This window comes from Anolis carolinensis, chromosome 1, assembly GCF_035594765.1.
Source record: "Anolis carolinensis isolate JA03-04 chromosome 1, rAnoCar3.1.pri, whole genome shotgun sequence".
NCBI lineage: Eukaryota > Metazoa > Chordata > Lepidosauria > Squamata > Dactyloidae > Anolis > Anolis carolinensis.
This window is the reverse complement of record NC_085841.1, coordinates 178,443,997-178,466,551: the sequence shown is the minus strand read 5'-3', so window position 1 is coordinate 178,466,551 and position 22,555 is coordinate 178,443,997. Positions and strand designations below refer to the sequence as shown.

Below are 22,555 nucleotides of genomic sequence, written 5' to 3'. Positions count from 1 at the left end.
TTACAAAACCATTTTATAATCTTATATTTTAATACAATTATGCATGTCCTTTAATAATATTCTTGGATTAAAATTCATAGAATGCATGCCCAATCTTGTTGTCAGAAACATGTTAACTATCTTTGCTTTTCCATCTATGTTTGCTAGCATAGTTATATCCTTCAATGGTTGAATTGGACTGACAAATTTTAATTATGCCGCAAAAGGGGATCACCCTGAGGTGCTTTGCGGTGATGTTTCTCTTTGCATATTATCTTTGATAGGCTTAAACAAAGCATTTGTATTGCAACAATCCACATCCATTTGCATGTGAGTGATTAAAAGAGGTTTGTCTTGCAGATGAAATTTCCCATTATCTAACACCTGAAACATTGAAAATGGAGAAATTGGAAAGGATAACTACTGCTAAGGGCCATTTAAGCATTGAATGATCTTAATAATAATAATAATTTTGTTCTTATATCCCGCCCCATCTCCCCGAGGGACTCGGGGCGGCTTACATGGGGCCATGCCCAGACACGACAGCACAAGTCAGATAAAACATTAAACCGAGCAGTAAAACTTCAACATGATTAAAAACAGTCATAAAAGTCAATATACACAATAATATTAAAATCCCGATTTGGGTCAAAAGATCTAGGCCAAGGTGCAAAGCAATATCAAGTTATCAGGGAGGGATAATTATACAGCAGGTGTAATACTTAAAGTGCTGAATGAATCCTAAAAACAATCCAGAGGGTCTACTGCTTAATAGGTAAATAACATGATCCCACAAGGATCAGTCAACGAAGGCCTTCTGGAATAGCCAAGTTTTCAGGCTCTTCCTGAAAGAAAGTAGGGTGGGGGCCTGCCTAATCTCCCTGGGGAGCGAGTTCCACAGCCGGGGGGCCACAGCGGAGAAGGCCCTCTCCCTCATCCCCACCAACCGTGACTGCAAGGGTGGTGGGAGCGAGAGAAGGGCCTCCCCCGACGAGCGAAGAGGCCGTGCGGGTTCATAGGGGGAAATGCGGTCTCGAAGGTAGGTGGGTCCTAAACCATTTAGGGCTTTGTAGGTGATAACCTGCACCTTGAATTGGGCTCGGAAAATAAATGGCAGCCAGTGGAGCTCTTTAAACAGCGGCGTTGTAATCTGCCCCAGTTAGAAACCTGGCTGCCGATCGTTGTACTAGTTGTAGTTTCCAAGCCGTCTTCAAAGGCAGCCCCACGTAGAGCGCATTGCAGTAATCCAGTCTAGAGGTAACTAAGGCATGGACCACCACGGTGAGATCTGACTTCTCGAGGTATGGTTGCAGCTGGCGCACAAGTTTTAGTTGTGCAAAGGCCCTCCCAGCCACGGCCGACACCTGGGCCTCAAGTGTCAGCGCAGAGTCCAGGAGGACCCCCAAGCTGTGGACCTGCGCCTTCAGGGGGAGTGTGACCCCGCCAAGCACAGGTTGCCACCCAATACCCCGATCAGACGTACGACTGACCTGGAGGACCTCTGTCTTGTCAGGATTGAGTTTCAGCTTGTTCGCCCTCATCCAGGCCAATACAGCGGCCAGACACTGGTCCAGTATCCGAGGGGCTTCCTTGGAATTAGGTGGAAAGGAGTAGTAGAGTTGGGTGTCATCCGCGTAGAGATGGCACCGCACTCCAAAACTCCGGATGACCTCACCCAGCGGTTTCATGTAGATATTAAAAAGCATGGGGGACAAAATGGAACCTTGCGGGACCCCACAGGTCAATGGCCAGGGGTCTGAGCAGGTGTCCCCCAGCTTCACTAACTGGGAACGGCCCTCTAGGAAGGACTGGAGCCACTGCAATGCAGTGCCCCCAAGGCCCATCCCAGAGAGCCGTCCCAGAAGGATACCATTGTCGATGGTATCGAAAGCCGCTGAGATGTCCAAGAGAACCAGCAGGGTCACACTCCCCCTGTCCAGCTCCCTGCGGAGGTCATCCACCAAGGCGACCAAAGCCGTCTCGGTACTGTAGCCAGGTCTGAAACCAGACTGCGATTGGTCCAGAAAATCCGTATCTTCCAAGAATCCCTGGAGCTGGGAAGCAACCACCTGCTCCAAGACCTTGCCCAAGAATGGAAGGTTAGAGATTGGTCTGTAGTTACTGAGGTTAGCCGGATCCAAGGAGGCTTTCTTCAAAACAGGCCTCACCATAGCTTGTTTTAGGCCAGATGGAAATATGCCCTGCTCCAAAGAGGCATTGATTATTCTCACAAACCAATCAACTAGCCCTCCACTGGCTTGTTTTAAGAGCCAAGATGGGCAAGGGTCAAGGGCACAGGTGGTCGCCCTCACCGCTCCAAGAATCTTGTCCACATCATCAGGCTGCACAAGCTGAAACGAATTCCACAAGATCGAACAGACAGATGCCTCGGTTACCTCACCTGGCAATGCATCAAGGCCGGCGTCTAAGTCGGAACGAATCTGAGCGACTTTGTCTGCAAAATGGTGAGCGAACTCGCTACACCGAGTTGACGAGATGTCGGGTGCTCCCCCGACCTGCGGAGGGTGGAGAAGCTCCCCAACAACTCAAAACAACTCTGAAGATCTATTTGTTGCAGACGCGATGCGGGCAGTCGAGAAAACTTTCCTGGCTGCCCGCAATGCCGCGGAATAGGCCCTAATAGCGGCTCTAGACCGTGCTTGGTCAGATACGTCACGAGTTGTCCGCCAGCGGCACTCTAGTCTCCTTCTCGCACGTTTCATCTCCGCCAGCTCCCCAGTAAACCAGGGAGCTGGGGCAACTCCACGCAGCGAGAGGGGACGCTCAGGGGCGATCGTGTCTATTGCCCTGGACAACTCGCCATTATAACGAGTGACCAGGGCATCGACAGGATCGTCAGCTTCCATGGTAGACAGATCCCCAAGAGACCTCAGGAATCTCTCAGGATCCGTAAGTCTCCTGGGGCGGACCATCTTAATTGGTCCACCACCCCTGCGGAGGTTGGAAGAGACGGTTAGTCTTAAACTAATCAGATAGTGGTCGGACCATGACAATGGAAGAATAATTTGCTCTTCCACTCTGACCAAACCGTCGCCCGCAACAAAAACCAGGGCAAATCACACTCTTTGGCTTCAGAGAAAGGCAGGGGCAAATACTTCTGAACAAATCTTGCCCCCCAAAAACCCCAAAATCCATGAGATAGTGTCAACATAGGTAAGAAATAATCTGTAGGTACACAATAGCAAACAGATTTAATTATGATATTTAGAAGATTGTTGCATGAGAGTTGAGTTGTGGATTCGCAACTTATTCACCACAAATGGAAGTGCTCCTTATCACACAACTTCATCTCAATCACATTTCAACCAGTTCTTAAGTGATTGGGGGAATCTATCCATTTCTTCCAGTGCTGGCAACCATGCAATTAATCAGGAGTGCTGCTGTGTAGTAAATTTGGGAGAATCTTTACTTCAACTTCCACTCAACTTTGGTCAACTGATGGAGATTATCTCTGGCTACATAGTTATAATTTCCCATTTTTGACCAAATTGTTTCCTTTAAAAAATTAATAATAAGTGTGCAGCATTACAGGTTATTTCTTACTCTCTTATGGATTTATTTGTTGCATAATCATTTCCTTTATGTTTCTGCTAGACCTTGCGCCGCAAAACAAATTTGGGCCATAACAACTCCACCATCCCCTTGCAGAATGCATTAATCAAGAAAAGGCTGAAAATTGCAAAATTCATCTTTACTGCATAATCGGTGTTCAATGTAGGATTCATTTTAATTTTTACTCATACATGTTCAAGTAGCTATTAGAGGTGTGCAAATAAATAGGATGTTGTCGTAACTTGGATCTATTTCGTAGGTTTCACATAACACATGCACGCCGAACATTAGGAAATTGAAGCTTTTGATGGTTTTGATTCTTAAGTTTTGATCCCTTTGGAAGTCCCCGTGATGCAGTTAAAATTCACAGGGCTACCAAGCCCTGCTGAGAGATGAAGCTAAATCTGTTGGCATGCCTCTCAGCCAATCAGGGCTGATGGAGGAGGGAGGCGGAGGGGGAGGCGGAGCAGCCACCATGTTGCCTTTAAATTACAGAGTACGCACGCAAATGCAAGATGCCATTTGTGCTCACAGTCTGGAAGGGAAGGGATAGAGGTTGGAGGGCAGTGAGAGCTCAGCCGGGCAGGCAGATTAGAGTAGAGAGAAGACAGTCACAACAAAGAAGGAAAGGAGAAGAAAGAAGGAGAAACTATTTTTAATTCGAATTTAATTTTTTGAATCTCAAACTCAGTATTCCAGCAGCAAGTCAAGATCAAAAGTTATTTATTATAAATAATAATATTGCACATTATTAGCCAGTCTTAAACTTAAGCATTACAAGCTCTTGCCAAGCCAAAAACTTCTTGATTATTTGGATTCAGTCTAATATTGCAGATACAGCCACTATACATGGGCTCAAGATATACAATATAAAGCGCCCCAGAGGAAGTGGGTTGGGTCGTACTGCCCGTGGTTCCTGAAGGGGGAAGAAAGGGAGAGAAGCACAGTGCAAGTAGCAGCAACGTACAGCTGTGGGTGGTGTAGGTGGTGATGCTAGTACCAGTAGAACTGCTGTGATTCGACCCCCTCAGTTGTGGGGAATGATCCCCTGTTACCTTGTGTCATTGTCTAGAAAATTCAAGGATATAGCTCTTGTATTTTTTTAAAAAATGTTGTTTCTAAAATTTTTGAAAATTCCCTAAAAATTAGTGGACCTGCAAAATGTTCTGAAATTTGGTGTTCTACCACTGTAGCACGTTTCATCATGATATCTCTAAAAATGAGGAAGAGAGAAGCCCCTTAAGTTTCCCCAGTGATAGTGATTATTTCATTCATGCGCATGCGCAATTACTATTAACAAAATGACATTTTTTTACTTTATAAATACAGTAGAGTCTCACTTATCCAACACTCGCTTATCCAACGTTCTGGATTATCCAATGCATTTTTGTAGTCAATGTTTTCAATATATCGTGATATTTTGGTGCTAAATTCATAAATACAGTAATTACTACATAGCATTACTGCATATTGAACTACTTTTTCTGCCAAATTTGTTGTCTAACATGATGTTTTGGTGCTTCATTTGTAAAATCATAACCTAATTTGATATTTAATAGGCTTTTCCTTAATGCCTCCTTATTATCCAACATATTCGCTTATCCAACATTCTGCCGGCCCGTTTAAGTTGGATAAGTGAGACTCTACTGTACTTTAAAAACAAAGTGTCAGTGCCCCAAGTTTTGTAAGTACTTGTAAGTACTTTTGAACTATTTTTTAATCGATTGCACATGCTTTTCCTGTTATACGTATGGTTGATGATGATGGTGTATCTCTTAGGTTAATTTGACTTGTAGCAACCTTAGTGGAGGGTTTCTTTTGCAAGATTTCTTTGTAGGTGGAGTATTACATTCCTGTAAGGGTGAATCTACATTAATGGAGTTCGACACCACTTTAACTGCCATGGCTGAATGCTGTGAAATCCTGGGAGTTGTAGTTTGGTGAGGCACCAGCACTTTTTGGTAGAGAAAGCTGAAGATTTTGTACAACTGAAGTCAAACTGCATATATTAGAGGAACATACATAGCAAATTCATCAAGAAGGACAGGGAGTGCAATCTGCTGAAACAGAATTCCTGATGCTACATTCACAAACCAAACTCAATTTACTGTTTTGTCTGTAACTGGAGGAACAGCTGAAGCAAATTAATTTATAGTTGGGGTTTGGCAAACGTAAAGATGGATGAGCTTGAGGTTGTCTCTTGGCCACCTCTTTGGTATAAACAGGCATGTTTTCACATGGCATTTAGCTTCTAATACTCAAAGCAAAAGGCCAAGCATATTTGTGCAAGCCCGCCCCCCCCCCCAAACCCGGTGAAAGCCACTGTTGGTTTTGCCATAACAAACTAACACATTGACATGGTGACATTAGAAAGGTAATATTTCCAAAATAAATACTGGGATGTTCTGCAGTGTTTTTTTTTCCCCAGAGCAAGATGCCTGTGCTATGACTTTGGCCATCACCAAGGCAGAATGCCCCAGTTGAGAGAGGCAGGTTAAGCTGACCTTCGGTTCCGCCAGTTGCAAATTATCTCTTACTTTGTGCTTTTGAAAATATTTTAGCATCCACAACACATGTATCATGTCAGTGTTATGCAATATTGACCACAGACTGCTGTGTACCTTCAAAAGTATGGCAACTCTAAGACAAATTTATCCTAGAGGTTTGGGGGGTTTTTTGGACAAGATTTCTTCAGATAGGGTTTGCCATCCAGTGTTACCTCGTGGATTTCCATGGCCAAGTGGAGATCTGAAACCTGATCTTGCAGGGTTACAACACTCAGAACTATACCATGCCAACTCTATTGATCATAATAGTCACATCCATAGTCAACAATTTAACTAAAGAGGAGAAAGCCTTTCTTTGATCTCTTTGAAGGATGTGTATGTGCATACACAAAAACAACTGGTATGTGCCCCCAAAACAAAAAAAGTTTGCCCATGCCTGGTTCAGCATCATAAGATAGCTCCTAAATATCTGAGAGGCTTCCACGTCTTTTTTTTTTTTTTTTTTGCTGGAATCAGACTTAGAGAGAAGAGTATTAACTTTTTGGACTACCTCTCCCCACATCCATGAGCCAACATGGCTGTTGATGGGATTCTTTGAAGTTGTCTTCCCAAAAAAGTAGCTTTTATAGTTTCTGTATACATGAACTGCCTTTCAACTCGGTTTGGCCCTTCTGCACAACAAGCAAGCTAAGATGTTTCATCTCAGGCCTGAGTCTACACTGCCATATGATTCAGTTCAAGGCAGATAATCTGGATTTTATATGGCAGTGTAGATCCAGTCTCAGCAGCATCAGGTTAATTCTGATTTGATGTGAATGTGATGTGCTTATTCTGAACCAGTTGCACAACAGACTTAGTGGAAGGTTTAATGGTGCTGTTTATTAGCTTTGTAGTTTTATTGGCAATCCCATAAAACATTCTGCTGTCATGATTGAAAGTTCCAAAGTGTGGGTGCATAATGAATGATCGTATTTTGAGCCAAAAGCTCATGAAAATTACTTTTATTGATCTATTTTTATGTACAGTATTTTGGTGTATTCTAAGTATTGTAAAAAGGCGCTCGCAATGGGACCAGTTAAGAAATACTGACAAAGGAGATGAATCTCACACCTAGATTTTAACATCACAGTAGGAAATAATTAAACAAACAAATTAAGCAACTAGCCATTTTAATTTTGTCCTCTTGCTGCTGCTTATTAGAGGTGTGCACAAAGCCAAAAAACTACTTTGTTTGTATTTATGAAATTTGTGAGACCACCGTTTTGATTCTAAAGTGTTTTGAAAAATGTGTAAGAGATCCGGGTTATATCTAATATGAAGTGATAAGAAAATAGTTATTTTTTTGTTATTTTAAAAACCCTACAAGAGCCAAGCTATACCTAGTAGAGGAGGAGGCCCTGTGGGGCTTGGGGCAGCTTTTCTCTGTCCACCGCCTGTCCTTACGCGAGCCGGCCCTGTCATGTGCCAGGGTTGCAGTCGTCCGTGGACCCAACAGAAGAGGAAGCCCCACCAAAGCCTGCAGGCCCTGCTTAAGGTGGCAGGTACTCATGCGCTAATGCTACCTCTCGTGAGACTTGAGGCTCTCTCGTGAGAGGTAGCGTTATAGCAAGAGGCCTTTGATGGGGCCTCCTCCTCTGCAAGGCGTGTGGCTTGCTGCGAGGATGAGGCTGAAAGAGAGTGGGAGAGAGAGAGAGCGAGCAGTTCTGTCGCTGCCACAGCCGCTGCAAGGACACAAGGAGGGAGAGGGAGGTGGACAGAGATAGAGAGAGGACATACAAAACAAATGAACTTCTTTACGAAAACTTGGAAGTGGTGTTTTTTTGTGTTTTTGGTTTGTTTGTGTTCGATGAGTGGCTCTGGGCATTGTAAAACAGGTCATAAGTATGGATTTAATGAAACAGGATTTTTTACCCTCTTACAATGTGTTGCATAGCCCTACTGTTTAGCTATTATATTGCAATAAATATTTGATTATTTTGAGTTTCATGGTGGTCAGAGTTTGATTCCATGTTCAGCCATGAAAACCACTTGGGGATCTTGGGCAAGTCACATACTCTCAGCTCCCGAAAACTCTGTTAGAGTTACTGTAAGTCAGATACTACTTGAGGGTACACAACAACAGCAGCAATCAACTATTGTTAAACAGAATCTCTGTCTTCAGAAGGAGGGTACCTTTTGAATGTTGGGTACAAACCACAAAACAGAACTTTTGCTTTCTACTCTCAACATTTGGTTGATTCTTATTTGAACCAAAATTCTGTACTAAAGGAGTCTTTAGGTCTAATCAGGCACTGAAGTTCTTGCCTTTCTCAAAACGCCACAAGAAAAGGGCATGTAAGACACACCTGTTTCGGCAGGCTTTTGATTTCTGTTATTGATGTTTTTAAAAGATGCTTTTAGGATGTTTTAAAGATGTTTTTAAATTGTTAGATTTTAGCCTGTTCTTGTAACCTGCCCCAAGACCTAGGGGAGTGGCGGCATATAAGTTTGAATAATAAATAAATAAATAAATAAATAAATAAATAGGAAAAGGAGATACAGTGTTCCCTCATTTATCACATTTATTCCAGGACCACCCGCAATAAGTGAAAATCCATGAAATAGGGACACTATATATTTATACATTGTTTTAGTAGATATACACTATTTTAAGTCTTTATCAACCAATCGTGTGTTGATAAATCGCCTCCTTCTCCTCCCATTGCCGCTTGGGCCCCTTTTTTCTCCCTTCGGCTTCTCCCCCCCCCCTCCTTAGGCTGTAAATTGTAATTTTTTATGATTTATAATATTATTTTAGAGTTTATTGACAAACCGCGAAGCAACGAATCCGCAAGAAGTGAACCGCGAAGTAGTGAGGGAACACTGCACGCTAATATCACGTATGCTTGAAAATGCATTCCTTTAAGATGCATGATTTCTCATCATCATCTTCCCTCGTTAAGCCTCTAAATTCCACTCATTATTTAGTGTACCAAGTTTTGGTTTATTTTGCTGTCCTGTCTCCTTTGTTACTGGTATGTAACTTTTCACTTCTTGAATGTCTCTTTGTGCTTATTCTTTGAGGAAATAGTCACAACACTTCTAAAAACTGTATACAATGGGGAGGGGTTTTTTTTACAGCTTTTGCCAGCATATGACTTTTACATGACAATTTTCTTTGGTTCTTAAGGCGAAGGTGTGTTCTTTTAATGAAAGCATAACATTCAGTAGTTTAGTAAATATCTTCTTGTCCCAGCCATGTAAGGAATAAATAGAATAGCATTTTCCTAATTCAGGAAACATGCGCTTAGAAACCAGTACTGAAAGATGAAACTTCTCTTTGAATAAGAGGTGCCTTATTGCTTTCCCTTTCTTGTATACAATCATCCTGGGCATGCAGTGACATTTCAGAATGGAAAATGTGAATGAGATGGCACAAAATAAAGAAGTGAAGCCTTGAAGCTGACTTTCAGGCATGAAAAGCTCTTCCTATTTGGCCTTTTATACGCACACAGTGTTCACTGCATTTTGTATTCAAGACTTGAATTAACTAGAGCCGTTGGGTATTACCATCATTTCCAACTCATTCTCAAAAAAAGAGAGTCTTTAGTGAAAGTCCTTTCAGAGCATCTCCCATATCGAATCCCTCCTGCTGCAGTAAATTTGAAAGGGCATATCTCTCACAAACACACTTAAGTCTCCTTCAGCTGAAATTTCTATAATAATTTATGTCTGGCAAAAGCAATGCCAATCTTGGCTACTTTTAATTCCTAGTACTAGAGGATGAGTATCCTCTCCTATATCTGAAATGCTTGGGATTTTGGATTGGGAGGAAGGAGTTGGAATACCCATATGTGTGTGTGTGTGTGTGTGACATAATGAAATGTCTTGAGATGTGAACCAAACACCAAATTAATTCATGTTTCATATAAACCTTATATACTTAGCTTGAGACACAGCTGCCATTTTGTTACACTTTGAGGGTATGCTTTATAGGCATCTCACTGGCGTCATATCTCATTGAAGCACTAATTATATTTTGAATAAGATATGAGACTGGAGATAGACTGAGGATCTATGAAATGGCAGGAATCAAACCATAGTGCTCAACATCAATCCATGCCTCTGATTATTTCTATTACTTGAAAGATCTGGAAAGATCTGGCCATAGGGAACTTACAAGGCTCCCCTTTCCATCCCTGGGACCCTTTCCTTTCTTCCTTTCAAGGGAGTCTGGGTTTAAGGAACAGGGTTAAAGAAGCACCTTTGCTGGGATCCTTTCCTTTCTTGACTTCAAGGGAATCTGGGTTTGAGCAACGGGGTTAAGGAAGCATGCACTGCATACCCTTTAATAGAAGGGAAGAAGCCATGCCCAGCAGCCATGTGGGCCGTTTTGGGCCGGGGGGGGGGGGGGGGACATGACAGCTGAGCCCTTGCATTGATGGCTCTCTGAACAAGCCTAACAAGCTGGATTGGCCAAAGGGAACCAACCAACTGAATCCGTGCACATGCCTATTGTATAGCAAAGAAATTATTTCCTTCCTGATACAATGCAATTGTAAACTGCCCGCATACGTTGCACTCCCATCAAGTAATGAATGAGACCATAACAGGAGAGCATTTGCATTAACATTTCTCCCTTCTTTTTCTTTCTGTTTTTCTTTCATGCAACATGCAGCTCTTACTCACTTCAGACTGGAGATGGCAGAAATCAGCTCTCAAGTTAATATCAAGGAAAAGGTATGATCTCTGATTATCATGCTATACTGCAGATGCGGCACATCCATCCAGATTCATTATTGTTCAGATCTTTAATATTATTGCCATCTTGCAGGAGATGAAATATTGGGTCAGCCCCCCCCCCCCCCCTTGGCAGACATCACTAGGCAAGTTGGGAAGTTGTAGCCCTACTCTTCTTTCTTGCTTCATCATAAGCAATTCCTTTAAATTAATTTTTCACATAATTAATTAAACTCCATATTTAATATCTAACTTGATATGTGTTTTGCTTTTCTGGCCAAAACCTATTATAAAAATCTGGGCTGCCCTGATGCTTCAGATAGCAAAATTTCAGATAGGGCTCTTTCAGACAGGCCCTATATGTCTCAGGATCTGATCTCAGGTTTTCTGCATTAAACTGAATTATATGGGTCCGCACTGCCAGATAATCTGGAATAAAGAGAAAACCAGGGATAAGATCCTGGAATATAGGGCCTGTCTGGAAGGGCCCTATGACATATAGTTGCATCCATATCACATACCATCCAAGTATTTTTTTTTCTGAATCAGTGTCCATGAACTTTGTGATTGAATTCTGGATGATTTGCCTTTAGCACTCAACCATTCTCATCCTAGATCTTCTGCTGTCAGTATCTTTCATGTGTCTTTCTAATAACTGAATCAATATGAACAGTTGTGAATGATGTCCTATATGTGTAAAGAAGAATTAAGAGTTAGGAGGAAATGGAAAGACCCTGGAATGTAGTTACTCTCACGTAAATGCGTTTCAGCTAAATTACATCTGAAACAATTGGAACAATTTTGAGTTTTCAGTCCGTTCTCTGTTATGGATTTCATTCAGAGGCAGTAAGTGGCTTACAAATTAAATGTGTATTTACTGACCTTTATTTCTAAAGCAAAATGCATTAAAATTCTGAACAGCCTGAAATATACAGTAGAGTCTCACTTATCCAAGCCTCGCTTATCCAAGTTTCTGGATTATCCAAGCCATTTTTGTAGTCAATGTTTTCAATATATCATTATATTTTGGTGCTAAATTTGTAAATACAGTAATTACAACATAAGATTACTGCATATTGAACTGCTTTTTCTGTCAAATTTGTTGTAAAACATCATGTTTTGGTGTTTAATTTGTAAAATCATAACCTTATTTGATGTTTAATAGGCTTTTCCTTAATCCCTCCTTATTATCCAAGATATTCGTTTATCCAAGCTTCTGCCAGCCCGTTTAGCTTGGATAAGTTAGACTCTACTGTAGCTCATAAGAAAATATTCTCATTTACACTGACAACTGCAATGACTGGTTGCGGTGGGGGGGGGGGGACCTTTTCTTTACTTCAAAATTATTAAGGTGTTTAAGTGTTTGAATAAGTGCATTTAATTTGAAATATCCACATTCCAAAAACATTTTTGCCGTTATTAAAAAACATTAACAAGAAAATAATTTTCAGGAGAATTGGTGTGTTGGGGCCCTTCTACACAGCCATATAACCTAGAATATCAAGGCCAATAACCCACAATATCTGCTTTGAACTGGGTTATCTGAGTCCACACTGCCATATAACCCAGTTCAATGTGGATTTTATACAGCTATGTGAAAGGGGCCTTCAACTGTTATAAGAAACTAAGAATGATGGATCAGCAGTCATATTATTATATGCATACCTGGGTCTTCTTTCTTGTACTTTATGAGTAGCCTTCCAGATGCTGTTGGACTGCAGTTCCACTTTGCCCTTGTTAATGGTGAAGGATGATAGTCACTGCAATTCAGTAAAACTTACAGGTCTTTATCCCTATTTTATACCAACTGTACCACCTCTCCATTTTTTCCCCTTCTACCTTGGCTTTGCATGGTGCTGATTGTTTCATTTGGGCAGGGAACGTTGAATCAACTAAGTTGGCAGTCGTTTACCAGAGAGTATGGCCTGAAGAAATTGTCTCTGCCAGTTAGATCAGGTCTTCTTCACGCAGCATGCCAGGAGAGTCGTAATTGCCAGTAGAGCTGGGCAGCTGGAGGCAAGCAGGGAAACACGACTTGGGGTGGGTCTAATTTGGTTGAAAATGTACAGTATTTAAATGCTGCTCCACTGAAATTGAAATGTCAATAGCACCTTCAGGCTGGCATAATTCCTTAATATATTAACATCAGTGGTTGTGTATCATTGTCTGGAAATAGATTAAAATTTAACAAACAACATACAGGATGCAAATAAATGGAAATGTCAAGACCAATTTCAGGGAGGAAAGAAAGGGTAGCTGTCGGCAAGAAAAAAAAAAAGCATGGTAGCACAAATTAATACCGAGGAATACCTCAGAAGTGCATCAGAAACATTTAAGGCAGAAGTGCATGCTCCCCAGCAACATTGTTGGAGAAGATTTCCAATCCACTTCAGCCACTATAGCCATAGAAGAGCGATTATTTGGGTTGTAGTCTAACTAGAATAGAGGTGACTGTATGTATGTATGTATTTATGTATTTACTTATTATTTACGGCATTTCTACCCTGCCTTTCTATAAAGGCAACTTTACAACTTAGGCAGCAATTCAGTGCCTTTTGAAAACAGTGTACAATAAAAACATTTAAAATAGAGTTATAAAATACGATTAAAACAATTAAAAGCATTTAACACAATACAACGTAATAAATCACATGATCCACAAACATAGATCCGGGCCAATACAGTAGTCAGTTGCACATCTTTTGTAGCTATTATTTCTCCAGATCTCCAAACGCTTGGTCAAAAGGCCATGTCTTCACTTTTTTACGGACATTTTACTGTACATAGATCCTTCGGACTACATTAATGCTATGACCCTAGAATTTGCCTCCAGTTTTTGTCTCCAATTTTTGAACATTCCCATTGCGCTCGGCTATTGGTTATTGGTTGTTGAGTTTATGCTTTCATGATTTTTGTATGTTTTATGTATTAATTTATTGTAATTGAATGTATCTTATGTTCTTGTATTTTATTGTTGCATTATTACTATAGACACAACGACGTTGTATGACACAGCAAACAAGATAGATATGCTGGGTTTCGTTTCACAAAATCACAAGTCGAACACTTCCCAAGTGTCTAGGACTGTGTGATGTATTTTCGGATGATGCGTGCAGATCCCAGCAGGGTGGCTTTTTGCAGTTGGCAGATCGTGATTTTGTCAATGTCTATTGTTTCCAAATGCCGGCTGAGATCTTTCGGCACGGCACCCAGTGTGCCCATCACCACCGGGACCACCTGCACTGGTTTCTGCCAGAGTCTTTGAAGTTCAATCTTGAGGTCCTGATAGCGGCTGAGTTTTTCCTGTTGTTTTTCGTCAATGCGACTGTCACCTGGGATGGCAACATCAATGATCCAAACCTTGTTCTTTTCCACAACTGTGATGTCTGGTGTATTGTGTTCCAGAACTTTGTCAGTCTGGATTCGGAAGTCCCACAGTATCTTTGTGTGCTCATTATTATTATTATTATTATTATTATTATTATTATTATCAACACAACGACGTTGTATGGCACAGCAAACAAGATAGATATGCTGGATTTCGTTTCGCAAAACCACAAGTCGAACACTTCCCAAGTGTCTAGGACTGTGTGATGTATTTTCTGATGATGTGTGCAGATCCCAGTAGGGTGGCCTTTTGCAGTTGGCAGATGGTGATTTTGTCAATGTCTATTGTTTCCAAATGCCGGCTGAGATCTTTTGGCACAGCACCCAGTGTGCCCATCACCACCGGGACCACCTGTACTGGTTTCTGACAGAGTCTTTGAAGTTCAATCTTGAGGTCCTGATAGCGGCTGAGTTTTTCCTGTTGTTTTTCATCTATGCGACTGTCACCTGGGATGGCAACATCAATGATCCAAACCTTGTTCTTTTCCACAACTGTGATGTCTGGTGTGTTGTGTTCCAGAACTTTGTCAGTCTGGATTCGGAAGTCCCACAGTATCTTTGCATGTTCATTTTCCAATACTTTTGCAGGTTTGTGATCCCACCAGTTCTTTGCTGCTGGGAGGTGGTACTTGAGGCATAAGTTCCAATGAATCATTTGGGCCACATAGTTGTGCCTCTGTTTGTAGTCTGTCTGTGCGATTTTCTTACAGCAGCTGAGGATATGATCAATGGTTTCGTCGGTTTCCTTGCACAGTCTGCATTTTGGGTCATCAGCTGATTTTTCAATCTTGGCCTTAATTGCATTTGTTCTGATGGCTTGCTCCTGGGCTGCAAGGATCAGGCCTTCTGTCTCCTTCTTCAGGGTCCCATTCGTGAGCCAGAGCCAGGTCTTCTCCTTATCAGCTTTTCCTTCAATTTTGTCAAGGAACTTTCCATGCAGTGTTTTGTTGTGCCAGCTGTCAGCTCTAGTTTGTAGTGCGGTTTTCTTGTACTGGTTTTTTGTCTGCTGTGTTTTGAGGAGTTTCTGATTTTTGACTTCAATTATTATTATTATTATTATTATTATTATTATTATTATTATTATTATCTGTAACATGCAGTTGTCCCATTCCTGCTTTAAGGAACTGGTCTACGTGGGTTCATTACCTGTATGTTTTGGATATGATTCTTGGATACGACTGACTACCTCCATGACACCCAGCAGAAAAACACAAGGGAAAAAAGCTTTTTTTTCTATTTTCCTCTATTTTCTATTAGTCTTGAAAATATTCATAGTTTTTTTTAATGAGAATGAGGAACAAAATATTTAACACAACATGTTTATATGTTTACTCCTGCAAAAGATATTTCAAAAATATGTAGCAGGAAGGCTTTCAAGTAAGGCTATGAACAGTATCAGATTATAACAATTCTTGGTGTTGGTTTTATTTTCTATGTTCTTTTTATGGGAATGAGTCTTTATGACTACTTGGCCCTATCGAGAAAACGTTTACTAATCTTGATGGTTTTGTTTGTTTGTATGTTTTGTTTTGGCCTACTCCTAAAAAAATGGGAAAACTACAACGATTCCTTACAATTTAAATGTTCCTTATCATTCATGGAAATGTACCGTGATTTCATTTATAGCAAAAAATAAAATAAAAACAAAAGCATATTTTTGAATTGATTGCATGAATGAATTGAACTTTTAATACAGTAAACATGATAATTTTATATCCAACCATTTTAAATGATATGTTCATGTTCTTAAAGTAATAGAGCAACTGTCAATTTGTAAAAATGCTAACATTGTATTTCTATATTTACCAACATTTCATCCCCCCCTCCCCATTTCAACATTCCTGGAATTTTAATTTCTAGTTAAGATACTCTCAATACATTACATGGTCAGGCTGTTTCAAATTTGAAATCTATTTTGTGTGTACTGTATATTAATTTATCTGCCTGTGTTTAGTAAGTCTATCTGTACATTATGACTCCTGTGTTCATCTCTTTTTCTTTACAGATCAATGCAGTCCGGTCAATTGTTCCCAACAAAAGCAATAATGAGATTGTGCTGGTGCTCCAGCAATTTGATAACAATGTACACAAGGCTGTGCAAGCTTTTGTGGATGGTCTGTACCCTTTTAATACTTCATTGGCACTTTGGAAAGTATATTGCTAAAAGTTTCACTGTTAATATAGCTACTAGACTTGAACATAGATTCGTTTTTAGCCATTTCCTTCGGCCAATCTGGCCTTCATGGATTCCCGTCTGAAACGGGAATGGGTGGGTGTGGTGCACACACACATTTGGGGGTTTGGGGGAGTCACCCTTTTAGCTTTTTTTCTCTTTCCCTTCCTCTCCTTCAAATACTTCTAAAAGATAATAATAATAATAATAATAATAATAATAATAATAATAATAATAATAAATCCCAGCAAACAAAAGGAAAACCCCAATACTCTGAAAACTGTTATCGCCTACTTGCCTCTCCTTTAGAGTAGAAAGTAGAAACAGCTTTAAGGAAGCATTAAACCCAAAGCAGAAAACAGAAAGGAGATTGAAACGTGCCCACTCCAGGCAGGGCGTGCAGTAGAGAAAAAAGAGGGTTTTTAAAAAGGAAGCCCAGGGAGGATACCTCCAGGTCATCACTTTTTCTCCCTGGACCTCCTTAAAATTCCTTGGAAAGCTGTGTGGCGTGCTGCAGGGAGAGAAAGCGGGCGCCTGCCTGCAGTGCCTCTCCACTAGAGTAGAAACAGCTTTAATGAAGCATTAAACTGGGTCTCCTCTACAGACAAGAGAAAGGATTGCAAACCCAGTTGCTGACACCCAAGCTCCCTGAAGGAAAAAAAGGAAAGGGTCCCAGGAAGAATGCTTTCTTAACCCCATTACTGACACCTAGGTTCCCTTGAAGGAAAAAGGGAAAGACTCCCAGGAACGGAAAGGAGAACCTCGTAAGTTCCCCATTGCTGCCAGTGAGCTGGATCTAGCTGCATTTTCGGATAGGCCGGATCTAGCTACACACTGCCCCAAATTCACAGCGTTACTCCAACTTTTCTTAATACTGGGCTAAACCGAATTAGCTCCACAATACTTACTGGAGGTGGAGAAACATCATGGGAATGGCTAGGAACAAATTCAGAGAGAGGCTGAGTTATAAAGCTGTGTAGATTAGTTTTAAATCTAAGCCCCGTTACTCTGGTCTTGTGATGAGAATGTTGCTTTAAAAGTTTTCCAAATGTCTCATCCACAAACTGCAATTCCTCTTGTTGACATTGAATAAAAATGTACATTTCTCCATTTCAACAGATGTCAGGTGACGATTCCCAGTAGAAAAAGTGCAATGATCAAGAAGCAAAAACAGCCCAAAGCTTCACTGTGAATATTTCTTATAGGCCATACCAGATCTAAATAATTAGAAACTCACTCACGCCTGGTCATAATGTGGAAGAATGATAGAGAGAGAAAAAGAATGAATATTTCACTCCTCTCCTTGCAAACATAGCATTAGTGGTTTGGATTTCTAGTCTAAAATCCCTTTGATTGGTAATAAATCCTCTATACTGTTTTCTCATAGACGAAGGTAATCCTGTTAAAACCCCAGGAGGCCGAGAAGATGCCTTAGAATGCTTCTGAGAGTTAATTCAGAAGCCTTTGGGTTATTCTGACACAAATAAAAATGTCTTGGGTGGCCAAATGGAATAATAAAACTTTATTTGTATTCTGCTGTATCTCCCCAAGGGGACTGTGATTATGGCGTGCATCACAGTAGTATTGTGATATTACTCTCCATACAATATGTACCTTTGATTATAAGGAGAATTTCCATTCTCCTTGACATGATATAATGCAAAAGGCTATGCAGAACATTTTATCCCCAGATCCAAGTTTGGGACAAGTTTTATGGTAATGCAAAATTACCTATTTTAAAACAACACTTCTCCAAATTTTAAAGTATAGTGCTCCGGTCCCTCCAAAATGCTTCAAAAATGCATAATTTGGGTATATTGCATGCAGAAATGTACATATGTTGGCAAATGTGATGAAAATTTCATTATATTAGGAAACCTGCTTTTACAAATACATACACTAAGTGAAAATACATATGAAACGTTAGTAACTTTGGCATCCTCACAGAACCTGCCTGGTAGGACTTTCTGAAAGGTGATTCTGTAGGAAAGATAAAGGCAAGCATCCACTGTTGTAGTAATACAGAATTTTTTTGAATGTCATCTATATATATAAAAGAGTGATGGCATCACAGCGATTCACAAAACAACAAAAGTACAGGCCCCCCAACCTCAAAATTTGACAACACAACCCATCATCCACGCCTCAAGGTTGATACAACAAAAAGAAAAGAAAAATAAAGTCCTAATTAGAGGGAGAGCAATAATTTTTTTTATCCAATTGCTGCCAGTTTAGAGGGCTAATTTCTGCCCACTTGGTTGCCTAGCAACCAAGGGACAGCCAGGTTTCAGTGAGGGGACAGGCAGATTTAGGCCTCACTTAGGCTTCTTCCACAGATTATCTAATTTGCACTGGATTATATGGCAGTGTAGACTCAAGGCCCTTCAACACAGCTATATAACCCATTTATAATCTGCTTTGCACTGTATTATCTTGACTCCACACTACCATATAATCCACTTCAGTGTGCATTTTATACAGCTGTGAAGAAGGAGCCTCATATAATCCAGTTCTGAGCAGATAATATAAGATTAGAAATATACAGTAGAGTCTCACTTATCCAACGTAAACAGGCCGGCAGGATAAGTGAATATGTTGGATAATAAGAAAGGATTCAGGAAAAGCCAATTAAACATCAAATTAGGTAATCGTTATACAAATTAAGCACCAAAACATCATATTATACAACAAATTTGACAGAAAAAGTAGTTCCATGCGCAGTAATGCTATGTAGTATTTACAGTAGAGTCTCACTTATCCAACACTCGCTTATCCAACGTTCTGGATTATCCAACGCATTTTTGTAGTCAATGCTTTCAATGTATCGTGATATTTTTGTGCTAAATTCATAAATACAGGAATTACTATATAGCATTACTGTGTACTGAACTACTTTTTCTGACAAATTTGTTGTCTAACATGATGTTTTGGTGCTTAATTTGTAAAATCATATCTTAATTTGATGTTTAATAGGGTTATCCTTAATTCCTCATTATCCAACATATTCGCTTTTCCAACGTTCTGCCGGCCCGTTTATGTTGGATAAGTGAGACTCTACTGTACTGTATTTAGAAATTTACCACTAAAATATCACAATGAATTTAAAACACTGACTACAAAAACATTGATTATGAAAAGGCAGACTGCGTTGGATAATCCAGGACATTGTATAAGCGAATGTTGGATAAGTGAGATTCTTCTTTAATATCAAATAATTACTGGGATAGAATAATGCAGAACAATATAATCTCTAAAACCAGGACAGTAAATAAACAGGGGAATTCCACACAGGAAACAATCAGGGCCAGCTAACACCTCCCAACAAAGTATTCCCATCATCAAAGTCTGGCAAATCCTGTTTTCTCAGGGCCACAGACAGTAGAAGCACATAAAATATCGCAAACAACACCACTCTGAAAACAAGGGAATTCCAGACAGGAAACAATCAGGGCCAGCTAACACCTCCCAACAAAGTATTCCCATCATCAAAGTCTGGAAAATCCTCTGTTTTCTCAGGGCCACAGACAGTAGAAGCACATAAAATATCGCAAACAACACCACTCTGAAAACAAGGGAATTCCAGACAGGAAACAATCAGGGCCAACTAACACCTCCCAACAAAAAATTCACTCAGGGAGGAAACAGCCAAGCTTTAAAGCTGCAAGGCCATTACATCCTAATCATTTTTCCTAATTGCAGCATTCATACTTGCCTCCAACAAACAAAAAAACCAATCAGAAATATTGTATATTCACAACCTTTAGGAAATAATATCCCCTGATGGCGCAGCGTGTTAAAGCGCTGAGCTGCTGAACTTCTGGACTGAAAGGCCACAGGTTTGAATTGGGGGAGCGGAGAGAGCCCCCACTGTTAGCCCCAGCTTCTGCCAACCCAGAAGTTCAAAAACATGCAAATGTGAGTGCATCAATAGGTACTGCTCCGGCGGGAAGGTAACGCCGCTCCATGTAGTCATCCCACATGACCTTGGAGGAGTCTACGGACAACGCCGGCTCTTCAGCTTAGAAATGGAGATGAGCACCAACCTCCAGAGTAAGACACGACTGGACTTAATGTCTGGGGAAAACCTTTACCCTTGACCTTAACTACCACCAATTCCTCAATACTTTATTTCCCATACCACCATACTTCGCCACAGCAACGCGTGGCCGGGCACAGCTAGTTAAACCTATATTTAGTTCAGTGCAAAACTCAAGAGAGTCTTCATCAGGTGGAATGTAGTCTATTATCTGTGTTGTTTTTCTGAGGGTTTTTTTCTGAGTTTTTTTTTCCTGATATGGATCCTATAGGGAACTTATATAGTGGCTAAAGGTTATTTAAAATATACATAGTTGCATGAGACATACAATATACATCACAAAGATAATGTCAAAATTATACTCACAGAAACTGCTAACAGTTTGATTCCAATGTGAGTGTGAAGCTGAGTAACTAATCTCACTGTTCATATAGCAAGCACATCCTTTATATCAGTGGTTCTCAACCTTCCTAAAGCTGCGACCCCTTAATACAGTTTCTCATGTGGTGACCCCCAACCATAAAATTATTTTTGTTGCTATTTCATAACTGTAATTTTCCTACTGTTATGAATCGTAATGTGAATATCTGATATGCAGGATGTATTTTCATTCACTGAACCAAATTCGGCACAAACACCTGATATGCCCAAATTTGAATACTGGTGGGGTTGGGGGGTTTGATTTTGTCATTTAGGATTTGTAGTTACTGGTATTTATAGTTAACCTTCAATCAAAGAGCATTCTGAACCCCACCAACAATAGAATTGGGCCAAACTTTCCACACAGAACTCCCATGACCAACAGAAAATACTGGAAGAGTGTGATGAGCATTGACCTTGAGTTCTGGAGTTGTAGTTCACCTACATCCAAAAAGCACTGTTGACTCAAACAATGTTAGATCTGGTCTAAACTTGGCACGAATACTCAATATGCCCAAATGTGAACACTGGTGGAGTTTGGGGAAAATAGACCTTGACATTTGGGAGTTGTAGTTGCTCGGATTTATAGTTCACCTTCAATCAAAGAGCATTCTGAACCCCGCCAACGATAAAATTGGGCCAAACTTCCCACACAGAACTCCCATGACCAACAGAAAATATTGTGTTTACTGATGGACTTTGGCGACTGCTCTGACACCCCCTTGCAACCCCCGCAGGGGTCCCGACCCCCAAGTTGAAAAACACTGCTTTATATTATCTGTAGGAAATATGCTATCTCTTACAGTTGTTTAGCTGGAAAGAAAACCCTATCTAAGGCTGGATCTACACCACCATATCATCTAGATTATCTACACTAGCATATACGTAATCCAGTTCAAAGCAGATAATCTGGATTTTATATAGCAGTGTAAATGGAGCCTAAAATTTGAGTGCTTAAATCTAGGCACTTGTTTAGAGTCTGTGCTGCTAAACTGCTGTTTGTCTGTAGCTGTCTAGAGATAACTGGCAAGAGTACTAGATACAGTAGAGTCTCACTTATCCAACACTCGCTTATCCAACGTTCTGGATTATCCAACGCATTTTTGTAGTCAATGTTTTCAATACATCGTGATATTTTGGTGCTAAATTCATAAATACAGTAGTTACTACATAGCATTACTGTGTATTGAGCTACTTTTTCTATCAAATTTCTTGTATAACATGATGTTTTGGTGCTTAATTTGTAAAATCATAACCTAATTTGATGTTTAATAGGCTTTTCCTTAATCCCTCCTTATTATCCAACATATTCGCTTATCCAACGTTCTGCCAGCCCGTTTATATTGGATAAGTGAGACTCTACTGTATCACATATCAAGTCAAAAGAAACAAAATTGCAACCGTCTGTCACTATTGGAAAATGCTGGCCAAAACAAACAAACCATAAATAACTAAATATGACAAATGGGCACCAACCTCCAAGGGATTATTTTCAGGCCAATGTAATTCTTTTATCAGGTACAAACACCTGCTAAAATGCTTTTAACTCTTTTTCTTTCTCCTTTTCTATCTCCAGGGAGTGCACTTCAAGTGCTCAAAGAATGGAATATGACAGGAAAAAAGAAGGTAAGGGATTCTGAGCAAGAATAGCTAAATCCTTGAAGCCATTTCTATCCACATTTCGCTAGTGCATATTTGTTGCTTTTATTTGTTTTATAGAGAGTTGCTAGTTTCTAGGCCAGCTTTTTTTTTCATGTCAGG

At 40.4% G+C, this 22,555-nt stretch overlaps 1 protein-coding gene across 3 annotated transcripts in view; it reads left to right on the top strand.

Moving 5' to 3' along the window:
- spats2l (spermatogenesis associated serine rich 2 like) overlaps positions 1–22,555 on the top strand; it is a 77,911-nt gene that overhangs the window by 22,333 nt on the left and 33,023 nt on the right. For 2 of the 3 annotated variants that reach the window (XM_008113767.3, XM_008113773.3), the window contains exons 2-4: positions 10,717–10,778; positions 16,171–16,279; positions 22,371–22,420. In XM_008113767.3, the coding sequence (XP_008111974.1) occupies positions 10,740–10,778; positions 16,171–16,279; positions 22,371–22,420 (198 nt within the window). In that variant the 5' untranslated portion in view covers positions 10,717–10,739. Of the gene's footprint in view, positions 1–10,716; positions 10,779–12,672; positions 12,819–16,170; positions 16,280–22,370; positions 22,421–22,555 lie in introns of those variants that run through there. The other variant, XM_016995297.2, reaches the window with a different exon arrangement.